The sequence below is a fragment of the Thermobia domestica genome, chromosome 3 (assembly GCF_964235325.1).
Source record: "Thermobia domestica chromosome 3, izTheDome1.hap1.1, whole genome shotgun sequence".
NCBI lineage: Eukaryota > Metazoa > Arthropoda > Insecta > Zygentoma > Lepismatidae > Thermobia > Thermobia domestica.
Window position 1 is genome coordinate 117,740,161 of NC_137456.1, and position 27,445 is coordinate 117,767,605.

At 34.8% G+C, this 27,445-nt stretch overlaps 1 protein-coding gene across 2 annotated transcripts; it reads right to left on the reverse strand.

The window, feature by feature from the left end:
- Positions 1-708: 708 nt before the first annotated feature.
- On the reverse strand, positions 709-25,678 carry mon2 (Mon2 homolog, regulator of endosome-to-Golgi trafficking). 2 transcript variants are annotated; one of them, XM_081751568.1, is made up of 2 exons: positions 25,360-25,678; positions 709-6,820 (listed from the first exon to the last, which is right to left on the reverse strand). In XM_081751568.1, the coding sequence occupies exon 2, from the start codon at positions 6,789-6,791 to the stop codon at positions 1,812-1,814; it is 4,980 nt and encodes a 1,659-aa protein (XP_081607694.1). In that variant the 5' UTR covers positions 6,792-6,820; positions 25,360-25,678; the 3' UTR covers positions 709-1,811. The 2 variants fall into 2 exon arrangements, with proteins under 2 accessions (XP_081607694.1, XP_081607695.1); XM_081751569.1 differs by having other exon boundaries at positions 25,522-25,664.
- Between the last annotated feature and the right edge of the window lie 1,767 nt (positions 25,679-27,445).

The following is a 27,445-nucleotide window of genomic DNA, read 5'->3' on the forward strand; positions in this document are numbered from 1 at the left end:
CAAATCATAAGTACCGACACATAATATTCAGTCATAAATGTCTCCAACTTACGTTTCAACGAAAGGCGTACTTTGGCACTTTTAAATAGTTCCTTAGTTTCAATTATATGTTCTTCACATTACAGCAAGTTTGTTGTAATTACTCAATGAGCGTATGGAGCACATTGAAATAATAACCAGTCACCTAAATAATGTTTCTTCCAACACTACTTCATAATATTTCAAATGCGTCACTCGGGCATTTTTCGTCCACGCATCTGAAGTAACTCGTACCACTCTGATTTTCAATTAAATTATTTCGTTGTCAACGTTTCAGTATAATTCTTACATTGTAAACAAATTGAATACACGTGATCAGCTGATTGTTGAAATAGCTGCAAATAAAACGAAGGTATTATCACTGATAACACCAGTTGAGGTTTGTTGTTTCGCAGAAACTCCAGTTTATAATTGTAACTTTTAATGTGTAGCGAATGAAAAGGCTCTAAAAACTTTAAAATAAAGAAACGACATCTTTGCAGCAAGCTGAAAATATGCATATGACACTTTATCATAAATTACCAAGAACATATTCAGTTTAAGTGTCTGAAATAAATACTACTCTAGATCTTTTGTCAACTATCATTTGTAGCCAGATACCCTGCCACTAAGGAAGGTCACCATTAATACAGTTAAAAGTTGATCAGTTTAGAAATAAAATACAATACATAATGCTTTTTAATAACCTGTTTAATTTTTCCTGTTATCAACACTTAAGCATAATTTACAAATAAAAGTACATTATAATATATTTAATATATAATACAATACTCAAGAAAAAAAGTCTTATCTTCACCAAGCATCAACTTGCAATATAAACCAAAAGTGAATCTCACAAAAACGATGCTCTTGGCAGACTCAAATGTCCTTTCTGTAGTCTGTTCACTGGTCGTCCACCTCAAAAGAATATACAAAAAAAAATCACAATTTACTGCACTGTCACCGCTCACAATAAACGTAAGATCTTACGACTTGACTAATCACATACAAGAAATAGGAAGGAAAACATATCTACACATACATATACATAGCAATCGCATTTCCAAACCATTATTTACTTCGAATTTTAACGCGGAAAATAACATAGGATATAACATGGCATATATTTTTAACTCTCTTTCTACAAGTCTTAAAATCTATATAAATCTTATACTGCATACATAACTACAAATAGAACAGTGCGTAATTTTATACAACCTTTCATACAACTTCATTAATTAATTAATTATGATTTTATTCATATAATTAATACATCGTTTACACGAAATTATATAACTTTGTGATTTACTGTGCAGACCAGCTGAAAATTTGATACAACTTACTTAGATTTCAAGCAATATTGCAAATATATATATATAATCATATTTATTTTAATAATATTTTACGATCAATTTCTATCAATGTAATAAAAGCTATTCACAAAACCTAGTTTACAATATACATATATTATACATGTTTCTTTCATATATATATATATATATATATATATATATATATATATATATATATATATATATATATATATATATATATATATATATGTTATTTAAGGTACAATTTCATCGAAATTGTAGCTAGGAAAAACAAATTTCTCATCTTTATAATAGAGATGACGCAACTTTTATTGCACTAAATTCAGTACTTTTTCATTCCGGAATATTCTGTGGTTTCTTTCCTGCTTTAAACAAGAAGAGACCAGTCTCAGCTCGAATAAATTATTTCACGACGTTCACACTTAATGTTACTTGTTCTGTACTTGCGCGAATGTTAACTTACACACCATTCAGAAGTCCAGACGGAGGTTGGAGAAGATCACGATACTGAAGAAGAGCTTCACGTAGTGATCGTGAAACTTGAGCCGATGCCGTAGTTGTACAGTCGACAAGATACGGATATAAACCAATCAACTGTTCCCACGCCGACCTATCTACTTTGCCCGTTGGGGCCTTTTTCAAAGACACTACTAAAGTAGCAACAGCTTTCAACACAAAAGATATTTCGGACAATCTATATCGAGGCAAAGGGCATTTACCACTTCGACGTTCATCTTCTACATATTGATGTAATACTTCTTGAAACCTATGAAGAAGAGCTGTGACTGCCAGATGTCCCGCAAGCCCTTCCTCAACTTTGTTCAGTTCTGTAGCATCAACTCCATCTAACAAGGAAAACTGAAGCAACGTCTCAAAACAAGTCTTTGCAAATTCTTCCCGGAGATTTTGTCCAGATTCTGAACTGACGGAATTAGTGGCAGAATGAATTGATCCTTTATTTAACAAAACAACTACCTTTAACACAAATTCTTTCGGTATTGCATGACAATGGGGCAATACTTCATCTCTCAATAGCTCTATTACTTGGCAATCAACCGCTTCGTCAGACTGCATTTCTTCTGGACTACGCTCTGCCGTTGGAGCAGTTTTAGGGAACAAAAAGTGATCTAATGTTATGGCAAGTTCTGCCCACATTCCTTCAAAATTCTTTGGATGTTTCCTAGCCAACGGCAGCCCTGTGTGCAAAACGGCTAACAAGCTAGTAACTGCTAATTTCCATGTTGTAGGAGAGGGACAACCATACTTCATTCCTAAGGGTACGCGGAGTGCTTCGACTATATTTTGCAAAACATTAGCTTCAATTACTGGAGTTTCATGTGCTGTCTTTTGGTATAAACTGACTACCATACTTAATGCTTTTTCACCGAAAGGAACATAATTCATTGTAACCCAATCTGCAGGCGCACTCTTTAACTGCGATAAACTTTTCGTTTCTAATTTACCGTACGACGGAGCCTGACATGCGAATTTACTAAACAATATCAGCTGATTAAATATTGACGAAATCATATCTTTTAAGTTATTTGCACCAGACAAGGCCTCTTTCTGAAGAAGCTCCATACAATGTAATACACCTTCCTGTAACGGAGTGAGAATAACTTCCGTAGGAGAGGGTAGTATAAAAGGTGAAGCGTCTCCATGTACTGGGACAGCAACAGCGTTTTGAAGAACGATACAAAGTTTCTGCAAATCAGAAACGGAGAAGTAATTTCTTATATGCTGAAACACAGCAGGGAAGATTTGTACTAACGCCGTCAGGAACGGCTGCGAAGGAATATACAGTTCATCTCTACTCTCAGTTGCTGTAGGAGGTGCAGTACTTTCACTACCAATATTCAACCATACACGCCAAGCAACACTCCACATGTTTTTTTCCTCTTCTTGTGACTCAGGGGTGTTGTTCGAATTTGTTAAATTACTATTATTGGTTGATTCACTTCCTTTGTTAATGTACAAAATTTCTTGAAAAGCCTTCAAAGCTGCCAGAGACACTTCGTTGTTTTTGTTAAGAGCCGAGTTTTCAATAAACTCTAAAAGCAGCGACCATGCGCGCGGGAAGTCACCTAAAGTTTGAAGCAATTGCCTTTTGGTATTGAAAACTCTGGCAACTCCAGATAATGTTAAAACTTGTGTTTCAGCCCATTGTTTTTGTGCTGTGTTTCGTGAATGGTGAATTAAAATATTACCGCCGGTATCCACTTTCTCACTACTAGCAGAGCTTGACAAACTCCTAACTTTATCTAATAACGGGAAAAGAACTTGCCATAAAACAGCCTGCCATGTTGGCTGGTGAAGGAGTCCCCCATGAGCAGCTACAGTTGAAAACAAAGTTTGTCCAGCTGATTTTCTGACAGCAGGTCTTGAATCCACGCACAAATCACCCAGCCTAGCATAAAGGCACATCCATAATTTATCAAAAGGTGGCATGTTTGGTGTTCCCGGAAAATCTGGAAAAACTGTGTTGTCACCACACAAAGACTGACAAAGTTTCTCTTGATTCTGATAGAAATAATCAGATATGTTCCACATTAAGCCAACAGCAGTCAAGGAAATATTCAGTTCTTGAGTTTGGGAACCAAACTTTGCTGCAGTATCAACACATAATGGCAAACAGCGCCAAGGCATAACAGGAAGAAAATCTGTAACAACAAGCTGTAGGCACTGAAAGGCAATACGAATAAGGTTATCACCATGATGGTCGGAAACTGCTCCAATTATACCTAGAACCAAAGGCCATCCATGAGACAGTGTCTCACCAGCGCCATGAAGAACTTGCAGAACACATTCTAGTTGTCGCTGCCTGACATCACCATGCGGCACTGAAGAAAGTTCTGATAATGGGCCCAATAACAAAGTTTGGAGCTTCTGATTTTCTCTAAGAGGTGGTTGATATTTATGCTGAAGGGCTGCCTTCACTAAGTACGTCACTGCTTCGACCCCCCATTCTCTCATTCGAATATGCGGATGCTGACACACTTCAAGTAAATGGTTGGTAAGCGGACGCCAAAGAACTTCAACACGAGGCAAATTCACTAAACCTGTTTCCAATAGTTTCGCAACAGCGAACAATGATGGTTCTCTATTGGAGTAGGCCAGTTCCATTGCTTCATGTGACAATTTACATAATGCATCTATTAAATGATGCAAAGCAACATCGTCTAAGTATTGACTTGATTCGAATAGACGACTTAACATCGTAGAAAGCACAGGTAAATCTGCCATTACAGCTGTTGTGATGACTGCGTTAGGATCAGCTGTACTACGACCAGCTTTCAGGCTTCCTCCCGTCGATGGTTTTAAACCTAATATCCATACTAAATGTTGCAATGTAGTTAAAACTAAGTGCCACGCTGTACCCAGAATTCCACCGTGACAATGAGCAAGGCTCAACAACGCCCTCATGCACTGCAAATTCTTGGCTGTTAGCATCACAGGTCCTTGTTGTGCGCCTATAGGTAAGGAAGCTGTAGGAAGAGGGGTGCCCACTGCTACCACTTGCTGCCGATACTCAGTTTCACCGTAAGAGCTTAGGCTATATTGAGAATTCATATCCTGGCTGCCTGTTCGAGAATGACTTCTTGCTGAGCCAGCGCCCTGAGGAGCAGTGTTAAGGACAGTCAAAGCATAATGTGGTGGCAGTGAAGCTTTACATATGGCAGTTATGAAAGCATCTCTCGGTGTATGAAGTTCCAATTTTCCACATAGACTTGCATATATTTGAATTGCTTTCAGCACATTTTCAGAGGTTGATTCATCCGTACTGGAATCAATAAGTGGACTAAGAGCAGCCAAAAGTCCACACCAACTTGACATAATTAACTGGCTGTGTAGTTTTCGTTCTTCTGGAGTAGCATTATAATCCTTAGTTGAAGACTGCTCATTACCGTTTGGAGTAATGCCCTCAATTGTAAGAGATATCGATCGAATTATATCCAATAAACATGCGTAGGCTACTGAAATACCGTAACCATCAGGTATCGACGGAGGTTCTATTTTATCTAACATCTCTAAATAAGTTGCTTTCGTTTGCCCACCTGAAAAGGTTACAATTACCGGCAGCCACACACCTCTCGAATAAAATCCTGGTTGTGGTGATACTCCTGGACCAACTGGCATTCCAGCAAGCAAGGCTGGAGGTTGCCCCTGCGTGACTGTAACCGCTGCACCAATACTGCTTTGTCCCATGAGTTGTGGATTAACAAAAAGTGACTGGACATACGCTCCAAGAGAGTTGACAATATCTTGAAATATATTTGTAGCATGTGTCTTTAAGTCGTAACATTCACAAAAAGATTTCAAAAGCTCAGGTTGTACAGTCATCTTGTGCAAAACTTCTAAAGCAAGTGAGCGCTGCCAAACAGGCTTGTCTGGATCTAAAAACTTAACAATGAGAGATAAAAATATCTCACACTCTGTAATAAGAAGGCTATGATATTTTTGAATAAGTATGGACACGACTCGAAGAAGTCTCATGCTTATAGGAAAATATGGCTTATCTAAAGGTGTTGCTTGTTGTACACTAGCTGGAAGTGAGTTACGATACTTAATATTTGGGGAGAACAACTTTATAACTAACGCACACACTCTTTCTTTAAGCAAAAAACTAAATTCAGGATGATCAAAGAATACAGAAGAGAAACTTGTAAGCACTGACTCTAAAAGCTCTAAACCAAATGTTCTCGTCATTTCAGTCATACCTATAAGCCAATAGGGCTGGTCAGCATTAACTAATTGCACTAAATCTTGGAACATTAGATACGCATCTGCGGCACAAGGTCGCAATCCTTTCGGTGGAATATTACTCGGAACTTTAAGTTCCTCCAAATTAACTTCTCTAGGGCCTGATTCTTTTGTCTTAAAATATGCATCTTCAGCAACTACACGTTCAAACACAAGAGAAACTAACTGTCTCACTGTAGCACCTGCAGTGTTTATGGTTGTTGAGTCTTTCGTAAAATGAAGTCGAAAGCATAAAACTAAGTTTCTAGCTAGAATATCACTGTGAACAACTGTATTGGTCGTTAGAAGCAGTGTCACTGTTTGAAGCACTTTCACCTCCTCCACACCTGACTCCATCAGAGTCCACAAAGTGTCTGTAACATATCGAGCACCCTTCTGATCAATTGCCTTCTGGGTCATTAGCCTCTGCATTATACTTAAACAAGTTCTCACTATTTTCGGATCTCTCGTTTCACATCCTTGTACCAAAGGATACAATACTTGATTAACAATGTAGAAAATAGGTGTCTGGGGGTTAGACGCAGCGTTCCGTAATTTTACTATTCCTTCTTCACAAGATTCTCTGATTTGTGGGTATTTCTTCTTTGTCTCGATGGACAAATTTTTGAGATCATTCTGTAGAACTTCCAGGAATTTTTGAGCTGCTTCACTCCCAGTGGTTCCACCTAAACTTGCCATACTTTATAGTTCTTCAACGTAGAATGAATCTGATAAAATGAATTAAGGAAAATTATAAGTACATACAAGATGAATTAAGAAACCCACAGTCATGCACTTCAATTGTAACAAGAAAAGATTCAACGTATCACTATGTTATCTGACGCAGCAAGCGACAATTAACAATTGAATTTATCCCACGAAACTAACAATGAGCAATTGCGTGTGAATCTTTTGTATTTAACATCGTGTTGTGCCCTGTAGCTTCTATCAGTAGGTGTCTTTGAAGTAGGTTTGACAACACTACATTATACATACACGAGAAAAACAGAAATTCTTATTGTACTTATACTTTACTTATTTTTAATACTTAGTCTTCTTTAATGACAATGAGAATAATGCCAGACGAATTCTGAGCTTCAATATGTTTCGGAATTAAGACATATCTCCACGAACTTAGAAAAAATTGAATTAATACTGGTTGGTACAGATATTTAGCTACATATATGTGAGATATCAGAACACGGTCAATATCAATTTATTAAACTATATTTCAAAACGAACAATAAGAACGAACAACACATGCAATTAAATTTTATGAAAATTGACCCTGAATTAAATTACTGTTTGGAATGAACTATTTATGATTGATATATCATTTTTAAAAGAAATGCTTTGCCATCAACTACCTATGTATATGAGCAGAATAATATATTATACAATCACTCACTTCTGTTTAGAAATATCGGCTATCCAAAAATAATGCTAGCCAGCATTTTCCCCATTAAAGACACTGCTTCAAACACATTAGTGGAATTAGAAAAAGATGATAATAATAATAGGGAATCATAGTACTAAGGCAGTCAAAATCATCTGTAAAACACATTGCAAATCGAAATGATTGAATCTGAATCTTATCATATAAGAATTGAGTCATTCTATTTCATGTCAATCAATGATGAAAATTCATGGTCTCAGATTTTTTTTTTTTTTTTTTTTTTTTTTTGTAGATTGAAAGATATGTGTAAGAATAGTTATTTCCCAAAATAAAACTTTTCCAGCCCTCATAGTTGATTAGTAATTAATTATGCAATTAGCTTCAAGGCCACGACTCAAAACAGCTGATTTTGTCTTTTGTTGTCTATTTCAATAACCATACAAGCTATGAAGCTAAAAATTTACATGCGCATGTAATTTTGCCTGTAGATTTCAAATTTGCAATCAAAACTAATGAATATTTTTAGGTGTAGAGTTATAGAAGCATTTATAGTCCCAAGCATGTGGCCCCGGAATGAGCATGTGGTGAAAGTTGTACCTGTATGAAATTTTAGCACAAAGTTAAGAAATACCTGTATTTCGTGTGAACCAAATCTGGTTTTGGGTATTTGAATCTATGGGAAAAAATAAAACTTCTAATGTGTGCGAGTTTACAAAAGACAACTGCGAACCAAATATTAAATGCATAGCAGTTTTATAAATGGGCTATGGACAGGGTTTGAATAAACCCAACCCACCTGGGCCCATATGGGTTTTTTCGGCTATTTTCGGATTTTTTTTTTCGAGTTTACTGTTTTTGTCGAAATATTTCAACGTCTTTCCGATGAAAGTGTTAAAATGTCATTTATATCTCAAGACTGTAATTGTTACAAATTGCAACAATTTTCTATTCACTGCTTTTTTGAAAAAATGGCCGCCATTTTAAAATTGTACATTGGATCGCCGGGAAAATCTATACAGCAAATTTAGAATGTCTCATGCTTCTATCCCAAAAAAATTTAACTTAAAAGTCCGAAAATTGCATCCTTTAGCGTGGATACCCGCTATTTTGAAATTTTACGTCGGATCATCGCCAAAATGTATGCAGCTAATTCAGAGTATCTCGTGCTACTTAAAAGACCATAAATTGCGCTTTGTAGCGTGGATACCCGCTATTTTGAAATTTTACGTTGGTATGCCTTATGCCGCCAAAATCTATACAGGGAATTTAGAATGTCTCGTGCCTGTACTCTGAAATTTTAAACTTAAAAGACCGAAAGTTGTAGTGTGTGTGGTGCAGGCAGACAAACGAACAAATGTAAATTGAGTCATCCCAGGAGCCTCAGTGACGTTCGCTAAATATGAATACCAAATACATTAATTTAAAACAAAGATATAATTCATGTTTTATAAAATAAATGTTTCACAATGTCTTACACAAAATAAATATTTTCCAGCGTAAAATAAATAGTTTTATTGTTGAAGTATTCACTTCCGATGCTTTGTGCATTTAGTTGCGAAAATTTTCCGAGTATTTTTTTTTTTTTTTCACGACAGGTTTTTCCCAAAAATGCAGCTTTCTTTACTATACATCAAAACTTCCACTAGTACGGAAGTTTGAATTCAGCACTTGAAATAGTAGCGTTACGTAATCTTCGGAAATCCGAGCATTAAGCTTCTTAAATTTGACAAGATTTTTTACTCTATTGGTGGAGTTTATTCTACAGAATGTTTATTTGAAGAGTAGCAACAAATGACTGAACTAAATTGTTGTTTGAAAACCAAAGTTTACTATGCTACCATCAACGGTAAGAAATAATACTAATAGTTTTACTAATGTATTTACATATTTACTGGTAGTACCCGCATCTATGGTCTTAACATGGGCGGCGATTAGGGAGGCGGTTACCCCCCCCCCCTTTTTTTTAAGTAACCCATTAATGTATATAGCTTCATTTGAAAATGTAAAGTTTTTGTATGTATTACGGTTCATAAAAAAAAAGGTGCCATATAATATTTCCCGTTGCGTGAGTACGTATTGGTCGTCTTCTCGTAGAGATAAGCAAGCTACAGGAACTGTGTTTTAATTGCAATTCAAAGCAATTAATATTACAATTGCGTATTTCTTTAAATTTCGTAGCATATACTTGTAGTGTTTACTATCTTTCATTTTCTAACAAGGTATATTCGTGAAGTGTACCCTCGGGATTCGTGTAAAATTGATTCAAATGCAAAGTTCTCCTCATCACATTGTGTATTGTACGAATTTTAGCGGCCCATACTGGTATTTATGTACCTTCATATATCCGGAATTCAATCATATACTAGTACAACGCTCGGACATGAGATTGCTTTTAGTTTCTTTAGATGTAACTGGGCATGAATGTGGACATGTGCAAAACGAATTTGATCAAGTACTGCTTCTCTGACACATGTTACCAATCCCAGCTGCGATATTGGATTCAACTTTCGGTTTTCCAAATGGGAATAGGTGCAAGTGAGACATCAAATTCATGTACAATTTTCTCGGAAAGTCACTGATGTAGAGGATTTTATTGTAACTTGTACCGTTTGCAAGGTATTGCATGTTAAATCCTCCCAAGCACTTTGCGAATAGACATTGCAGAGTAATATCAGTTACACATATATTTTTGATGCTGACAAATCAAAACAATTTCTAACTGGAAAAAATACTGTAGGTATTAACAGACTCCTTACAACATTGGTGTCATAATCTTACTACATTTCTGTGAGTGATTGTATTACTTCCATGATATACTACAACAAAGAAGTATTGTATAACGATCAAAATGCTTAATGTAAATTCAGATACGACAATATTTAGGTAAAGACCATTTCCGTATTGACGTCTGTGTGTCTGTATTATGTACGTTCAGAGAATATTTCGTCAATGATAAATCACGTAAAATATTACATATACACAGCGGGCCCTGCACAACTTTCTATTTGATTCAACATTCATGAAGTGCCTAACATTTAACATGCAATAGCTACGATAAAACTCACTACATTAGTGAATTTCCGAGAAACCGCATGAATTTGATGATCACTTGCACCTATTCCCTTTTGAAAAACCGAAAGTCAAATCCAATATGGCAGCTGGGGTTGGTAACATGTGTCAGAGAAGCAGTACTTAATCAAATTAGTTTTGCACATGTCCAGTTACATCTAAAGAAACTAAAAGCAATTTTGTGTTTGAGCGTTATATTAGTGTATGATTGAATTCCGGATATATGAAGGCTCATAAATACGCAATTTACCAGTATGAGCCGCTAAAATTAATACAATACACATTGTTCATTAATCTCCAGTTTGAATATAACTTTTGCAAAACAAGCCTCATTATTCATTACTATAATTAATATTATCCTTTTTATTTACTTGTTTTGTGAATTTTTTTATTAAATAATCTGATCACACAATCTTCCAGACAGAATTTTAAGATATTCATGAGCAAGGAATCAAATCTCTTTTTACACCATTGTTGTTTAAGAGTACAAAGGGTTAGTACCTACTTCCGTTGCTCTTGTTTATTTATTTAATAAAATGTAAAATACGATATACGGTATTTTAACCGAAAAAGAGAGTATCCTATTAGTTATATAACCTTTCGTCAAAGTGTTAGAAACAACCAGATAAACTAAGATTGGTACATAAATACAAATCATGCCTTGCCCCCCACTTTTAACGTCCAATCGCCGCCACTGGTCTTAACTCCGTTAAACGTATGAAGAATAACGTCCCTCGGCGTTGCCGAGCACACTATTCACGAAAAGCATTTTCTAAAATATAAAACTGCGTATTTTACTTTAAATAGACTGTAAGCATAATCCACACATTAATTTGTTTTATAATTATCTGAAGCTACTTTTTTTTTTTAATTCCTGCAATGCATTCAGAACTTTATATGTCTTATGTTGCATATCTTAACGTGAAAGCATCTACTATCCATTTCATAAAGATAGGCCCCTGACTTCGCGGTGCTGCCGTGACGTCCAGTCAAAACTTATATTGCATTGTCGTACCTCGTTGGAATTGTTGGAATGTTATCTTTTCAATGCTTAAGACATACAAATTTTCTTTGCACTGTGTAGTGAGAGAAAAATAGAAATTAATGAAAAAGTGCGTATTTTTTCGTACTTTTTTGGTAAATCAATGTTTATAGGACTATATCTCGGAAAGGAGATAACATGAAATAATTTCCTGTGCATGATATGTAGATGCATATGTTACCTGTAAGTTCTGAAAATTTCATTACTCAACACGTAGTAATTTTCTTGTTATTCAGTAAAAAGTGAGACATCATTATCTCTGAATTGCTGCGGTGTATTAACAATCTGAAAAAACGTTTAGAAAGATCTTAAAGTAGCTTTTTCAACCAAACTGTTTTGACTTGTTTTAAAAGATAAACAATCACAAATATGATATTATGATTTTCTCTGCTTTGCGCCGTTCGCTATCGTAGTTTATACGGAGTGCTACGTTGCCACATTTTCCTGGCGCTATACACTCGCAGCCGGACGGGTATTTAAACTTGTCACGCACACTGTCCGGCACTTTTTAGAGATATTTTTAAAATGTAATGTCTCCACAGATTTTAAACCAATTTCTTAGAAATTAACAGGATATACAGTAAATGTGCCAAATGTTCAAAATTAGAAAAGCGAACTCTTATCTTGTTTGGATTTGCATGTGATGGTCCTCGAAAATGTGTTGCTTTTTGTCAGGTTTTCACTTATTGCTCGCAGTACAAAATACATTTGCACAGAAACAAATACACGCACAAAGTTTATTATATGATACAACCTTAGTTGATGTGTAATATTGGGTTTACACTCCACAAAAAATCTGTTTTTAGATCTAAGAGTCCCAGTACTTCTCTTAAGTGTTGTACATTTCGAAGCATTTTCCCACGCAAAGTCCAACTTTATATATCAGATAATAAACCAGGGATGCAAATAAGCATCAAGAGTTTACTCGCCCAAGAATAAAGTTACTAGCACACATCACATAATAAATATAATTTACTTAACTTCCGTACGATATTAAATACTCGCCCGCATCGATGAACCACACGCCCCGGGCGAGTGGTTGTTTGCATCTCTGCAATAAACGCTAATATTTATTAAAAACTTCCTTTCACCGTGCAGATGCTACGAACTTTGCATCTCCTTTGTCCTACTCTGTTAGAATTTGCAGATATTGGGGGGAAACTCTCTAACGGTCCCTTGCTACCAGAATTCTACCAGGTCCATGTACTTCAACGCCTGCTGAGTGCAGCAGTTTATCTGCTACATTCGCATAAAAAGTTCGAAGTGCGATATGTTTTCTTGCTTTGTTCCTGTACAGTATGTGAGCATTGACATGTGTGATAAGTCAAACAGCAGAAAAAACAGCTTCTTCCACCACTTGGCAGACATACTAATAGCTCTGGCGTAGTTGATTTGTAAAAATCGCGTAAAGCTGGCTTCCGTACAAGGTATATGTGAATAATTAGTGTAAAAAGTTCCTTGTTTTCAATTGAAATAACACGCTTTCATTTAGAAAACAAAGATTTTTGTTTTAGTAAATTTTCTTTTTCTCAATCTGCTGTTGTGCGTATTGATTCATTTCTTTTACTACTATTCCTGGCGGGAGCTCATGTAGTTTGGATTCCACGTTAATCAGTAGGTACACGTCTCATATAGCCTCGCTGCTGAACAGGACGTTAAACACAAAATCAACTCAACTTTTCTTTCTACTATAAAACTTCATCGGTAAAAACAGCTGAAACACTTTATATGCGGAATACTCTGTAGATAGCCCAGCATTTTGATCAATTCCCGGGACACCACTAGGGTTTTGCATTTACTTGAATATTATCGCTCCAAGCTACATCAGAATCTGCCTTTGAATAGGAATGACGCGTTTTTTTCTCTTTCCCGGCGCAGCCTCAGGTTTACTTGAAACAGAGTTACTATCTTGTTCACTTCTGGATACGCCACTGAGCACAGAATAATCAATGTGATTATTATTAATTACTAAATCATAACCGTCTGAGTCGGAGTCATTCATCAGTTCTGCAATTTCATTATCGCTAAACATTTTGCCTCTTCTTTCTGTAATACCGCCGCTCGTAATGGAATATCCATATATATTCCAATCAAAAAGCACAAGATATACTCAGGAAAATATAAATGCCCATTCGTCCGTCTCATTGCAATGAACCCATATGATATAAGTGCATGTGTAAGTTTTTGACGCCTACGAACCGAAGGGAAGTGTTGAAGACTTAATCAGTGCGACGTGATTTGACGCAAATACAGACCTCGTCACCTACTCATTGCATTGTTTACTTTCGTTGAAAGAAAACAAAGGACCCATTCTGTGTTACTGTACATTCGGCAGGGGAATTGATCGCAGAACTTGGGTGAACATGTGATTGCCAAGGCTACATTTCTTTTTAACCTTTAACATGTTCGTAAGCTGGAAAGTGTGTAGGCCCTATACTGATAGATCTTGAGGTAGAAATGGAGCCATTGTTAATAAGTATTTAGGAAGATAGCAGGAGCAGCGATGAGTCAACAAAGCCATGACGAAAGTGAATGAAGTAAATAGATTAAGAGATGAGTTTTTGAATGTGTTACTTCAACGTTTTATTTTGATTATATTGAGATGTGTACACTCATGTCCAAAATTATTGTCGCATATCTATAACTGTCTTCTTGGAAGAATATAATTTGATAATGATTTTGCAGGGTCCTTTTAATACTGATACTATATGTAGAGTCGGGAAATGTATATTTGTGGTAAATTTCATTGGAAAAGAATACGAAAATTAGCATGAGTAAAACAAAATGTTGCTAAATGGATAAGAAAATTTTATTTTCATATTATTGTTCTTATTTACTGCTCTTTTGACATGAAATTTGCCACATAGCCTACATGTCTTTGCCGATTATACACATACTAACATTATAAGAAATACCAGGCGAATTCGTTATAAAATTATATTCCTACAATAACATATTTATAGACATGCGACAATAATTTTGGACATGAGTGTACATGCATTATTTTTATGATGTGAAAGGTTATAATAAATACTTTTTCCTATTACATTCTTATGAAGTAGGCTTCGCGCTACAAGCTTCCTGAACGCGACAACACTGCAGGGCAGCGTTGCCGCAATTCCACTTACTGTATGCTGTTTCTTCATATAAGCGCGGGGAATTTAAAGGTTGGGCTGCAACATGGCTCACCGCTTAACGCAGAGAATATGTTGAAGTAAATATTTTTTTAAAAAAATAAATACTCTACCAACTAAACCGTTTTTTGTTAATAGTTTCAAATATTTGGAACACTAGACTTCCAAATTTTCGAACAGTGTTTAGTACGTTTCTCTACCTACCATGGGAAAGGAGATAAGAGCGTCGTACATTTGTTTTAATTACACAAAAAATATCAAGTGATGAAAATTGAACTTTTCACAATGGATGCATCTACATATTGTACACAGGAAATTATTTTACGTGATCTCTTTTCTGAGATATAGTCCTATAAACATTGATCTACCAAAAAAGTACGAAAAAATATGCACTTTTTCATTTATTTTTATTTTTTTCTCACTACATAGTACAAAGAAAAATTTTATGTCTTAAGTATTGAAAAGACAACATTCCAGCAATTCCAACGAGGTACGACAATGCAATATAAGTTTTGACTGGACGTCACGGCAGCACCGCGAAGTCAGGGGCCTATCTTTATGAAATGGATAGTAATTCGCCCAAGGAAAGTCCAAAATCTGATAAAAATCACTTTCAATGCGATCACCTTAGTTATGCCATAATATACTAATGAAAAGCTCAAAAACCCAGGTGGGTTTCAAGGTAGGTCCAACTGAAGTTGTTCACCAGTATCGCACGACTCAAGATAATAGGTTTATCGTTGTGAAAGCAATGCCTGGAACAAGAAATAAGCCATACTTTCATTCCTGATAGTAAAATAAGTTTAAAATTGGACTAATTTCCTCTACACCAATGGAACTCCTACATAGAGTTTGGGTAGATGAACAAAACAAACAAAAGACATCAGAAGTAATAAAAGTCCTGAATCCAGGAAAATTTGTAGCGTGTGTCTATGGCTACAAATGGTGGATTGGGATGATGCTGGAATATTCTGAGGAATTTCAACAACACAAAGTTCTTACACCCCGTAGGGTCCGCTTCCACTTTTCACTGGCCTGAACCCACGATATCGTATGGGTGCCAGCTGATCACATTCTTATTGACATAGATCACATTTCTATCACAGCTAGTGGAAGATCACATAGTGTATCACATGAGACTGTTAATAAAATTAACCAATTATTGGAGACTTTCAGTAAACATTGATACATTGTACAATTCTGATGGTTAGTAAATAAGTCAACTGTTATTTTTCGCTATAATTGTAGGCTACTGTGTGAAATAGTTGTAATAAAAGTTATACAGTAACAAATAGCCTATATCATTACTTCAAAAGCTCGTTATGAGGCAAAAGACACATTCAGATTTTTTGAGGGGCCTTAGGTTCAAATATCCAAAACAAAATTTGGTTCGCATGAAATATAGGTATTCCTTAACCTTGTGCTAAAATGTCACACATATACAACTTTCACCACATGCAAATTCCGGTGCCTGAACTTGGGACCATAAATGCTGCTGTAACTCTACATCTATACAATATTCATTAGTTGTGATTGCAGATTTAAAATCTACACGCAAAATTACATGCGGATGCAAATTTTTAGTTTCATAGCTCTTATGGCTATTGAAATAAACAATAAAATGCAAAATCAGCTGTTTTTGAGTCGTGACCTTGACGCTAATTGCGTAATTAATAACTAATTAACAATAAGGGCTGGAAAAGTTTTATTTTGGGAAATAACTATTCGCAAACGTCTTTCAATGTACAAACAATTATCAAAATCTGAGACATGAATTATCCCTCATTAATAGATTTGAAATAGAATAACTCAACTGAGATTTTGTGTTAACAATAATTATTTACTGCGTCTAAATCATTAAACTTTTTCAGCAACTACCGTTGCAATTATAGATAGTTTAAAGGTAACTTACATGTAATTTGTTATGCACTTTTCATAATGACGTCTCACACTTTTTGCGTGTACCCAGAACAATGATGAGGTTGAAACTGTTGTTGATGTAAACCACTTGTACTCGAATAATTCTTTTCTTGATTTCTTTTTTCTACTGTAAACACTTTATCTAGACCTGAGGCCTATTCCACTATTGAACTTTGCAACTTGTCACTTTTCACTTCGCAAAATTTGCAAAGTGAAAAGTTTATGAGTTCCACTATTATTTTTGAAGAACTTTGCAATTTGATGTTCTGCAACTGCAAAGTTATTTACTCATGAACAGAAAGAGTTTTGAGATATGAATGTAATTAAAGGTGAAGAACAAGGTATAGAGTTACAAATTACAGTGTACAGTGGGGAATTTTATTAGATTTTGTATGAACGACAAACATGACATAAATGCTTACGTTAAAATCCATGTGTAATGAATAAATGACGTTTCTGTTGTGAAGTAGTAATTATTAATTGAGTTAATTCATGTATACCAGTAAAATAAATGTGTTCCTGTTATTTCATTTAGACTTGAGTTCTTTTACGTCCCGTATTTAATAAGTTAGTGGTAATTGTTACTATGAAGTGCTGTGGTACCGGTTTCATAAATGTTATTTATTTCGTCATGTTTGTTCTTAAGCATATATTTCTGCAAGTAAGTTATTTCACAATCCCTTTCATGACCCACATATTAGTTTATTATGAACAAGTACACAACTTAAAAAGGGTATGTTTACTGAATGCATTTTATACAAGAATTTATTTATTTTACATTTCCGTAGTTGGTATCGTGTCTTGCAACAAACCTAATAAATTACGAGTTTAGTTGGCTCTCAGCGACAATTATTGTTGTATAGTAAAATATATACAAATCAGTTAATTACATATAGGAATACAAAGTTATCTCAGTCTGGGTTTTGATTCATTTGTCATGTGTTATGGACTTGGAGAGTGTTTTCCCTTGTGTATTCCGCCAAGTGTGCATCTGAGTAATTATAGTGTTAACTTTGTTAATGTTATCCAATATACTCCAATACGAATTGTATGTGTTCTCTTGTCAAACGAAAGCATTCTTTAAACTGAAATAAATTCATGAAGTAGAAGTTGATTGTGCTCTCACAAATTTCTGCAAAGTCTTTGCAAGTTTTTACTTTGCAGAAATATTTTTTTCGTGGAATAAACCATGAAGCAAAGTGCAAAGTACAAAGTGAAAAGTTGCAAAGTTCAATTGTGGAATAGGCTCCTGCTTTTATAACGATGAATGTAATGTAAAATTAGTTCTTTAGTTATGCTAACCATTAATTAATTAATTAAAAAAGATTACTGATATAATAATTAACTTAATATAACAATTCTTTAAGTTAACGCTCAATTACTTCCAACTTTTTAAAGAATTGCAATATATCACTGAAAAGGTTCGAATGTAATGTAGAACCTATTTGTATAAAATTGTGCTGACCTTTTGAAAATTTTATAAGAAGTTAAGTTGAAAACTTGAATTCAATTTAGCATTTTTTTATTTCATAATAACCGCACAAATTGCATAATGAAGAATTTTACTTATTTTTAATATTTCTATGCAGGCGCCAATCCTTCTTCTTGTAACAAGCTTGGTCAGTATAGAAATATTAAAAAAAAAGTAAAATTTCTTATTATGACATAAAGTGTTCCTTACTTTCTTTAAGTAATTAAGCTACGGATTACCTGGTACTTATTAACTCTTTGATGTATTTTACAGAGGTCTGACTTTTAACAAATCACGGATCACTTGATAACTCCTTCATATGCTTTGCAATAATACCTATATAAAGGTTTGATGCAACAATATTTCAAGTAATTACTAATTCATTCGTAGTTTGTTAAAATATTAAACTGAATTCAACTTCTCATCAGTAACTTCATAAAAACGTTCATAAACCAACACAATTTTACAAAATAACTGCTTCTATATTTCATTCGAAAATTTATAATAGTCTGATTTGCTTAATAGAAGTTTCAAGTAATGGGTGTGGCAAGACATTATGCAACATGTAAATAAAATGTGCATAATTTTGTACGATAACGATTATAATAGTAATCTTACAAGTGTTTTTCAATGGTTAGTACCATAGTTTGAGAACACCTTTTAAAAGAATCAACCCACCAGGACGAATAAGCTTTTCGGGTTCATTTTATTTTTCTCCGATTCTTTCAAGTTAATTGGGGTTAAAATGTGATTTATATATGAAGATAAGATCATTCTCATAATTTACAAACTTTTCTGTTCACCTATTCTACTTGTTGAGTTCCCTGCTTCTCTGACATTCAGCACTTGTTTGTTCATTGAAATTTGGCGTCCATTTTTAACACCGCGAATACATGAGACGTTGACCAATAGTTTAATAGAACCACCGTAAAGCATTCGAATATCGATTAAAACCCAGCACCACATGCACCAAAGTTGCGCTAACAACTAGAACATCAGAGAGCGCTGCTCTGTGTTTGAGTGTATTGGTTTGTAACATATACCTGTGCTATATTCAATGCATCTAACTTTTCATGATTGAAGACTGAAGTGCCCAGTGGACCACAAAATTGGGCACTGAAGCAACTGGTAATGGGACTGTGAAAATAATAAAATTATTATTAATCAGGCCCATAGTCTGTAAAGTGCTCTCTTGACAATTGATGCACTTTTTTTTTCTCTTTTCTTGCTCAGTATTCAAGGTTCAAAAACATAAAATTTTGACAGAATTAACATTATTGATTCCGTTAGCTTTCCATATTTTTCTTTCTCTCCACAGCAGCTAGAACCAATCATTACATATGTTATAAATGTCACACCATTCAGCATATATACACATACTTAGAATCTGCCAGTTTGCATCTCTTCATCATCTTTTTATCATTACTAAGACGTTCAAACTCATAATTTTGCCAGAAAAAAATTTCAAATGAATCCCACGAAACGGAATTAAGAGATGTAATTATTTACTTATAGAGAGTAAGAAGCATTTTTTAGATTATATTCTAATTTACATATCATATACAACGTTCCTTTGAACTCTAAATTCTGGAATGAGCTATATATTTCGAATAGAAAACACTACTGAATTTTAGTTTAAAAATCATTTTTATTTTACTATTTCCACCGGAGCTGCAGCATCTCAGCATGTGACTAAATTTTGCGTAAGATAATTTTTGTAATTTAATTACATTGACAAAATAAAAACCCAGTTCGAGGTTGGCGATATAATAGATTATGTATGCGACTTCTTGGACTTTGGTGATAATCATACATGGAGCAATCGAGACTGAATAGAAGCTGCTTTTGAAATTATTTCGCTTGAATAATAATAGGTACATTAAGGTTATTTCATTAGATTAAGGCATCTATAATAATAATATACATGCAATCTCAGTACAGGGTGGGCCAAACGGAATTAGGCAGTTTTTGATAATAACCAATCAATCCAACATTACACAGAGAAATCAGGAAAGGAAACGAAATATTTCAGTTTAACGTCCCACGTTATGCCCTTTCGGCTAAGAGACACAATGATTAAGGCAAATAAATAACGATGGAAAATTGGTGGAATGATGGGAGAAACGGTAGTACCCCGAGAAAACCCACGAACACTATGTTGTCCACCACAACCGGGATCGAACCAGGGGCCCCACGCAACAGAGGTAAGAGCTCTACCACTAAGCTACCTGATCCGGGAAGTTACTAAGGAAAACCGTCGTATCAGAACTTCATAGGCGACAGAATTTTCAAGAACAGAGGTGGCAGCAAGATGAAGATCCACCACATTACGCCAAAATTGTCTGGGCGCTCTTGCAAGAACCTTCTCCTCAACGCTGGATTGACCATAAAGGGCCTATGGAGTGACCAGCCAGATCACATCAACATCGACCTTTTCCGTTGGGATTTCCTCAAAAACAAAGTGTACGCTAATCCTATAGACAGTCAGGAACAACTAACAGCGGAGGACATTAAGAAATAGTTGTGCAAGTTAACGAAACAGGCTTGATAAAAAATATATATATATCAGAAGTGTTGAATAGAATTGACAAGAGTGTACTACGGAATACTCCGTGCCGATTTCTCTATCTGCAGGTTTAGAGTGATGTAATAATGCAATCAAAAAATAGAATTCAGCTAGCATCACGCCTGCATTCGAATATGATTCCAGAGAGGATTAAAATATTGTGCAGAATAATGTCTTGAACACGAGCAGCAGTTGAAAGTACGAGGGAAATTTGAGTTTTAATCTAGGTCTATGTACCAAAAAGCACTGTTTAGTAAATTTGTTCAAAGTATTTTCATAATGTACACATAAATACTGGCGAAGTTTCGACCGTAAAGATAAGAATACGGATATCATTGCATGATTAGCAAGCATCTTTTGCATTTAACAGACTCTTAATGCTATAGAAAATTTTATTACATCGACAATTTTTCACTAGTTACTAGGTAAGACTAGATGACATGATTCATATTTCGGGGTAAACTACCGCTCATGACGACCCCGAAATGCAAAATTTATGTTATGGAAAAATGAACAGGATCAGACGAAATGTCATCATGAGAGTAACAAAAAAGGTAATAAAGATCATCAGCAGGGTCCGGAAGTTCAGGAAAAAATCCTCTTTTTTACATGTGCTCGAAGACGAGGATTAACATGGGTCACTTTGGGTCATTGTAGGCCAGAAAATGGTGGATTTTATTTGTCCTTTTTTGCCTTTTCCTGCTTTTTTTTTATTTTTAATTTATTGGCCTTTTTTAACTTTTTATAGGTCTTAAATCTTTTTTTTTTTTTTATTATTTTACTTTATCTTTTGACAAACTTACTGGCCATTAATTCGAATCACCATCATCTCTTAAACATCTTTTCTTTAGTAAAGAAAATTCAAAAGATAAGATATTCTTCAAAGACTGGACTGATAAAACCAGATCTGCAACAATCACAAGTCAGATAAGCAGCCATAACAATGTCCTCCAGCAAAGGGGGTGAGGGTGGTAAGTTTTCTTATTTTAGTTTGTACTTCAGTTTGTGGAAGGACAGACCGTTAACCCACCAGAAGCTTGTGTTTCTTGAGCATTATATTCATTAAATATGTAATTCTAATTAAATTGAGTCTTATTATTACCTTTTTTCCAGTTTTTAGGTCCTTTTTCAGATATAGGTCTTTTTATAGGTCCTTTTTAGGCAATTTTTAGGTCTTCAACTTCCGAGTCCTAGTCATCAGTGTACGTTGATTAATAAAAGAGGAAAGCGATTTTCAATTCTGGACTATACTAGTTCGCAAATTGATGCGACATAAAGTGATCAGCAGTAGAGCGTAATATAACAATGTTTCAAACTCACTATGTTATTAACTGGCATAGGATGAACCTGCCTTTGTAAAGGAGGAAAATACATAAAGGTAGAGCGAAAAGTAGTATGAGAGGAGCCGCATCTGAGATAAATGTAGTGAAATTCGTCAAAATTTTTGGGTGATATCCCATGTTATAAGGGTATAAATTTGTAAAATTTACGGGAGAAGTTCTGTATTCGATTTTGCAACAGGATTGTAAAAGTACTAAAAAATATCGGGATGTTACATATTAAATGTATAAGGCAGAACTACGAAATGGAAAGTGTGATCTGTATCACATAATACTCAATAAAAAAGGCATGATAAAAGGAACTGCTATGTCAAGGTAGTGTAACAAAAATGTCATAAAGTTTTGCGACACACAATGCACATGCTTTTACGCTGTATGAAGTGTGTTTCCAATCCCCATTTATGCATACGTATCATTCTGCGCAGACACGCCTGGTGACTCGGACGCACCCCCTGACTGCCGCTCCTGCCTTAAGTCGGTTAGATAGTATTCGTGCTTTTCAGCGGCTATCTAGTACAAGTTAGTTCGTGCTTAATGCGCTGTAGTTCTTATGCGATACATCCGCACACTGCATTTATACTCAGTCCTCGTAAAGTCAATCCTCCTTACTAATGGGGCTTCTTCTTTAACATATACTTTCTAACGCAGTAAGAGTACTTGTGATTCTGTTTTTTTTTTTTTTTTTTTTTTTTTTTTTAATGAATGTAAGTATTCCACCCATTGAATGGTTAGCACACAGGAAAAAAAGTATCTTTGTATGCGTTTTGTAATTTTGATCAGGGTGGATTGGCTTAAATCAGCCTAATTTAAATCACCTGATTTTTATAATAGTTGATTAAAATCGAATTTCGAAATAAATTAATTTGAAGTGAAATTAACAGACAGGTTGTATATTGTTTCGTTTTAATAATGTTTACTATTGATAAAATACATCGAAATGCCGTAGTTTTTTGGGAGGGGGGAGGGTCATACAAATCCCACGAGAGGCATTTATTGAAATCAGAAGTATCTTTGGTATCTATTTATATATAAATGAACTCAAATAAGTTAGAGCCATGAAGTGGACTCAAATAATTCGTATCTTTATTAACTTTTCTTACTGATATGCAAGGTAAGTCATTGTATTTCTTCAACTTGGGACTAAATTAGTTCTTTTGTACTCTGCAGTACTTTGAAATTGTCCATATGTAATTCTGTATAATGGTTTCACTTGTGCAATGGTTTATCTTCTTGTTTTTCTGAAATGACTCGACAATAATATTAACAAGTATGTAAAGATCAGTACAACGTATATTTATCAGCAGTCCTTCGTGAGTGAGTCGGCAGACGTATAGCATTTGTGGTCAATTAATCGAGTTCAAATGGAGGACAATTTCTCTCAGATGTAAGCCGAGAAGTGGTTTGGATTCCACTTTAAGCTTATGTGACCCCTTCCAGAATAACCCGTTTGTTGCATAATAACACCAAGGCGAAATAAACTTATTTCTTTCCATATGGTTTTTGCCAACCCTGCTCTTGATACAAAGCGTTGAGCTTAACCATTGCTCCACCGGGGAAATACCATTCGACATTTTAGACGAGAATTCTTGTGTGTGAGCTTCTGTTTTGTTCCCAGATAATAGGGGCGTATTTAGGGGAGTCCGTTTGTCCGACCCTCTCTCCGAAAGCAAAATTTACGTATTTTATATGTGTTCGTACCGCAAGCCAGATGAGTTGAGTTGATTTTGAATTTAATGTCCCCTTCAGCAACGAAGCTATATGAGACTGGGCCTACTAATTAACGTGGAATCCGAACCACTTGAGCTCCTGCCGGAAATCGAACCCGGGGCTCCCATGCCAAAGGCGCGTACGCTAACCACTTAGCCACGAAGGCGCTCTCGCAAGCTAGTTCTGGACCACCCGATTTTTAAAAATGTGTCTCCGCCAAATATCAATAACTTTTGTTTTAAAAAAAAATGCCTTGTTGATAAACATTGCTGTACTTTTTCCTTAATGCTTCAGACACATTGTTTGGAATTGAAATAGGTTAACGATTGGAGATTAATTCAAAATTCAATCGCAATACCTTTACTTCAATGACATAATTAACATTTAATACTAAATCCTAATGTTTTTTTCTTAAATTTGGGAGAAAGAAGTGATTTAAACCAAAAAAAAATCTATTTAAATAAAAAAATCAACAAAAACGATTTTTTAAATCATGATATTTTCCTATCCTGATTTTGATGTCCCAGGGACGTCATGGGGAACTGCACCATCAAACGTCTCTGACACACGCAACAAGAAAGGATGATATCATTCACGAATTTTTAGTACGAGTTACGAAGCTACATCCTCCATTGCAGTGAGAAGGTACCGTAACGATTCATTGTTTTAGTACTTTCCGAGTAGTATGTAGTTTGCAACACTTAACAGTTTGGAGGTACTAATTTTAAGCAATGCCACTATATTGATGTGTACAGATGTAGAAAAGAGCAAAGGAAGAATGAAAACAAGAAATATTTATGATTAACAGTGAATAGTAGAGGCCCTGAAATGAAACAGATAGATAGCTATATTCAAGTAAGAACAGATAAGTAGCAAAACAACGTTGAAGACAGGTTCATGTGGGTTTTATCCGGGGCAGTTTAACCTTATTTTGTAATCTAAAGGGAGTCAAAGCATGAAAGCAAAGATAGAACAGAAGTTTATGACACTAAAAGTTATAAGGAGGGCGGTACTTCATGTCACAGTGATTTAAAGGATCTTCAGAATCACCATACAATATATATTTAGGTATGCATACTTCTCCTTTACAGGGGAATTACACCCGTGGAGCTTCTAGATCCCACAAAATAATCTGCACAATTCCTACTACGCCACTAATGTGATTTATCGAATATGTACTTGCTTATCTTTAATCTATCACCACCACAAGCTTACCTAACTTTATGCGTAATACTCTATAAATGTATAAGATTACCACACCGCTTGTCAAAAACACATGTAATGCATTAAGTAATTATTATTTACGCTTCAATTAGTAGTTTTCTTTCTCATCCAAGTGAAACTTTCAAGGTTGTTCTTAATCGTAATTTTGTAATTTACGAAACGACGCGGAAGTGTGTCAAGAGATGATAAAATTCCATGTCCATTAATTTGTCCTTCTGTACTTGCACTTCAGGAAATAATTTTTCACATGTAAACAAATCAAGTTGGCAACACTAATACTAAATCATAAATACCACCTGGATATATACTCGGAAATAACATCGTACACACTTTAACGTAGGTTAATATGCTATTATACGTTCAACAACATATTAATATATAGCGACAAAAAAGGATACATCAATTAATGATTAACAACATCACCGGTGACTTATATCAGTTAGGTTGACGTGATGACCCTAATTTGCTGAATAATTCACAGGTGACGTAGACGGTATCTACGATGAAATAAAACTGTCAACTAAGTCACACACATATAATAGTATTTTCTTTGCACTCACTTGTTAATTAACAGTGTGAAACTATTAAAAAGGCACAGCTTATACACAACACATTTCGCTTTCATTACATACAACTTAACTCTTGCCCTTAACAACCGCTCACATTATAATAAAAACGACCACTTCCCACTTCCTTGGCTTGTTACATCAAACAGCAGCGAAACGAAACAAACATGGCGAAATGCGAATAAGGTAGGGTAATTGCACAATTATGCATTTACCCTGTGTATGTTCACATGCATATGTAACAGTGCAGTTGTGCAATAGATAAAGTTTGATTAATTCGTGAAATACAATTTAAAGGCACACTGGTATTAAAAAGTTCAATAAAATATTTAACATATTGAAAGAGAGATATATGTTTTTATGTATAAAGAATGATATTTTCAAATTTATATTTTTAGTTCTTAATAATAATGAACACGTTAACCCTTGCATTCCGTAACGGTCTTAACCAAAATTTGCAAATATCAATGCAACGAAAATAATGCAACATAATTCCAATGCCGACTATAGCAATCTAAAACGCGTTTGCGTTCCTTTGACGCAACGCAGTAAGGAAAGAGGCCCTGGATTTCAGTTGAGTGAAAGAGTGACGTATGCTCAATACATAACATGGATTCCCTTTATAGTTATTATTGCCTTTCGACAGGGGTGTTGAAAAAAGGACATCATGATGTACGTAATTGAAAAAATACGCAGGAAACGGGATGTTTAAGCCAGTTAACAGCTAAAAATAGGTGTGAAAAGTGCATAATTTATACAGAAAATAATACACTTAATCACAAATTCGACGGGTTATGAAAAATTACTCATATTACTCATATTACTTATATTACTCAGTTGTCAATAAATTGAAAGTATCCAGTAGCGAAGACTGGTATGGACTTTCTAATAACTTATTGAAAAAAAATATTGACTTAATAATAGAGCCCTTGGTTTACCTACTAAATTGGATGCTCTTTGAGGGATTTTTTCCAGATTGCCTAAAATATACTATAACTGAACCAGTACATAAAAAGGATGATAAAAATGAGGTTAAAAACTATCGTCCAATCTCTTTAGCTGATAGTTTCGAAAGTTTTTGAACAAAGCATCAAAGATCAACTATCAACCTTCTTTGAAGTGAATGAGCTTTTTCATTCCTCGCAATTTGGATTTAGAAAAGGTCGTTCCACAGTTAAAGCTGTTGAAAATATAGTATCACAAGTATTAGACTGTTTTGAAAATAATATGAATGTTTGTGCAACACTATTAGATTTAACTAAAGCTTTCGATACAGTGTCACATGATATACTCCTTTCAAAATTGCATTATTATGGGGTTAGAGAAAAAGAACTGTCTCTGATTAAATCTTATCTCAGTAACAGAAAACAGGCTGTTCGCGTTGGTAATTCAATTTCAGAATTTTTGCACGTAACAACTGGTGTACCACAGGGAAGTGTCCTGGGGCCATTTCTTTTTCTAGTTTACGTTAATGATTTTCCAAGTTTTCTTCCTTTTAACAGTGTTTTGTATGCTGATGATACAACTGTCTTAACCATTGATAAAAATTTAAAAAATATTCAAACTAAAAACACTCAAATGTTAGAAGCGTGTTCAGTATGGCTAAATTGTAATAGGCTGCTATTAAATGAATCAAAGACGGATGTTTTGTATTTTCATCTTAATAACAACATACATGATTTGAATGAGTGTCATTCTGTAAAATTGTTAGGAATCCACTTGGATCCAAAGTTAAACTGGAACATACATACTGAAAATCTATGTAGAAGACTATCTAGAGTTATATATTTATTACGTAAACTAAAAACTGTTGTTAGTGAAAAAATACTTCTGTCAGCTTATTATGCTTTCTTTCATTCTCTATTGCTCTACGGTATATTATTATGGGGTAATTCAACTGGTGCTCAAACCGTTTTTA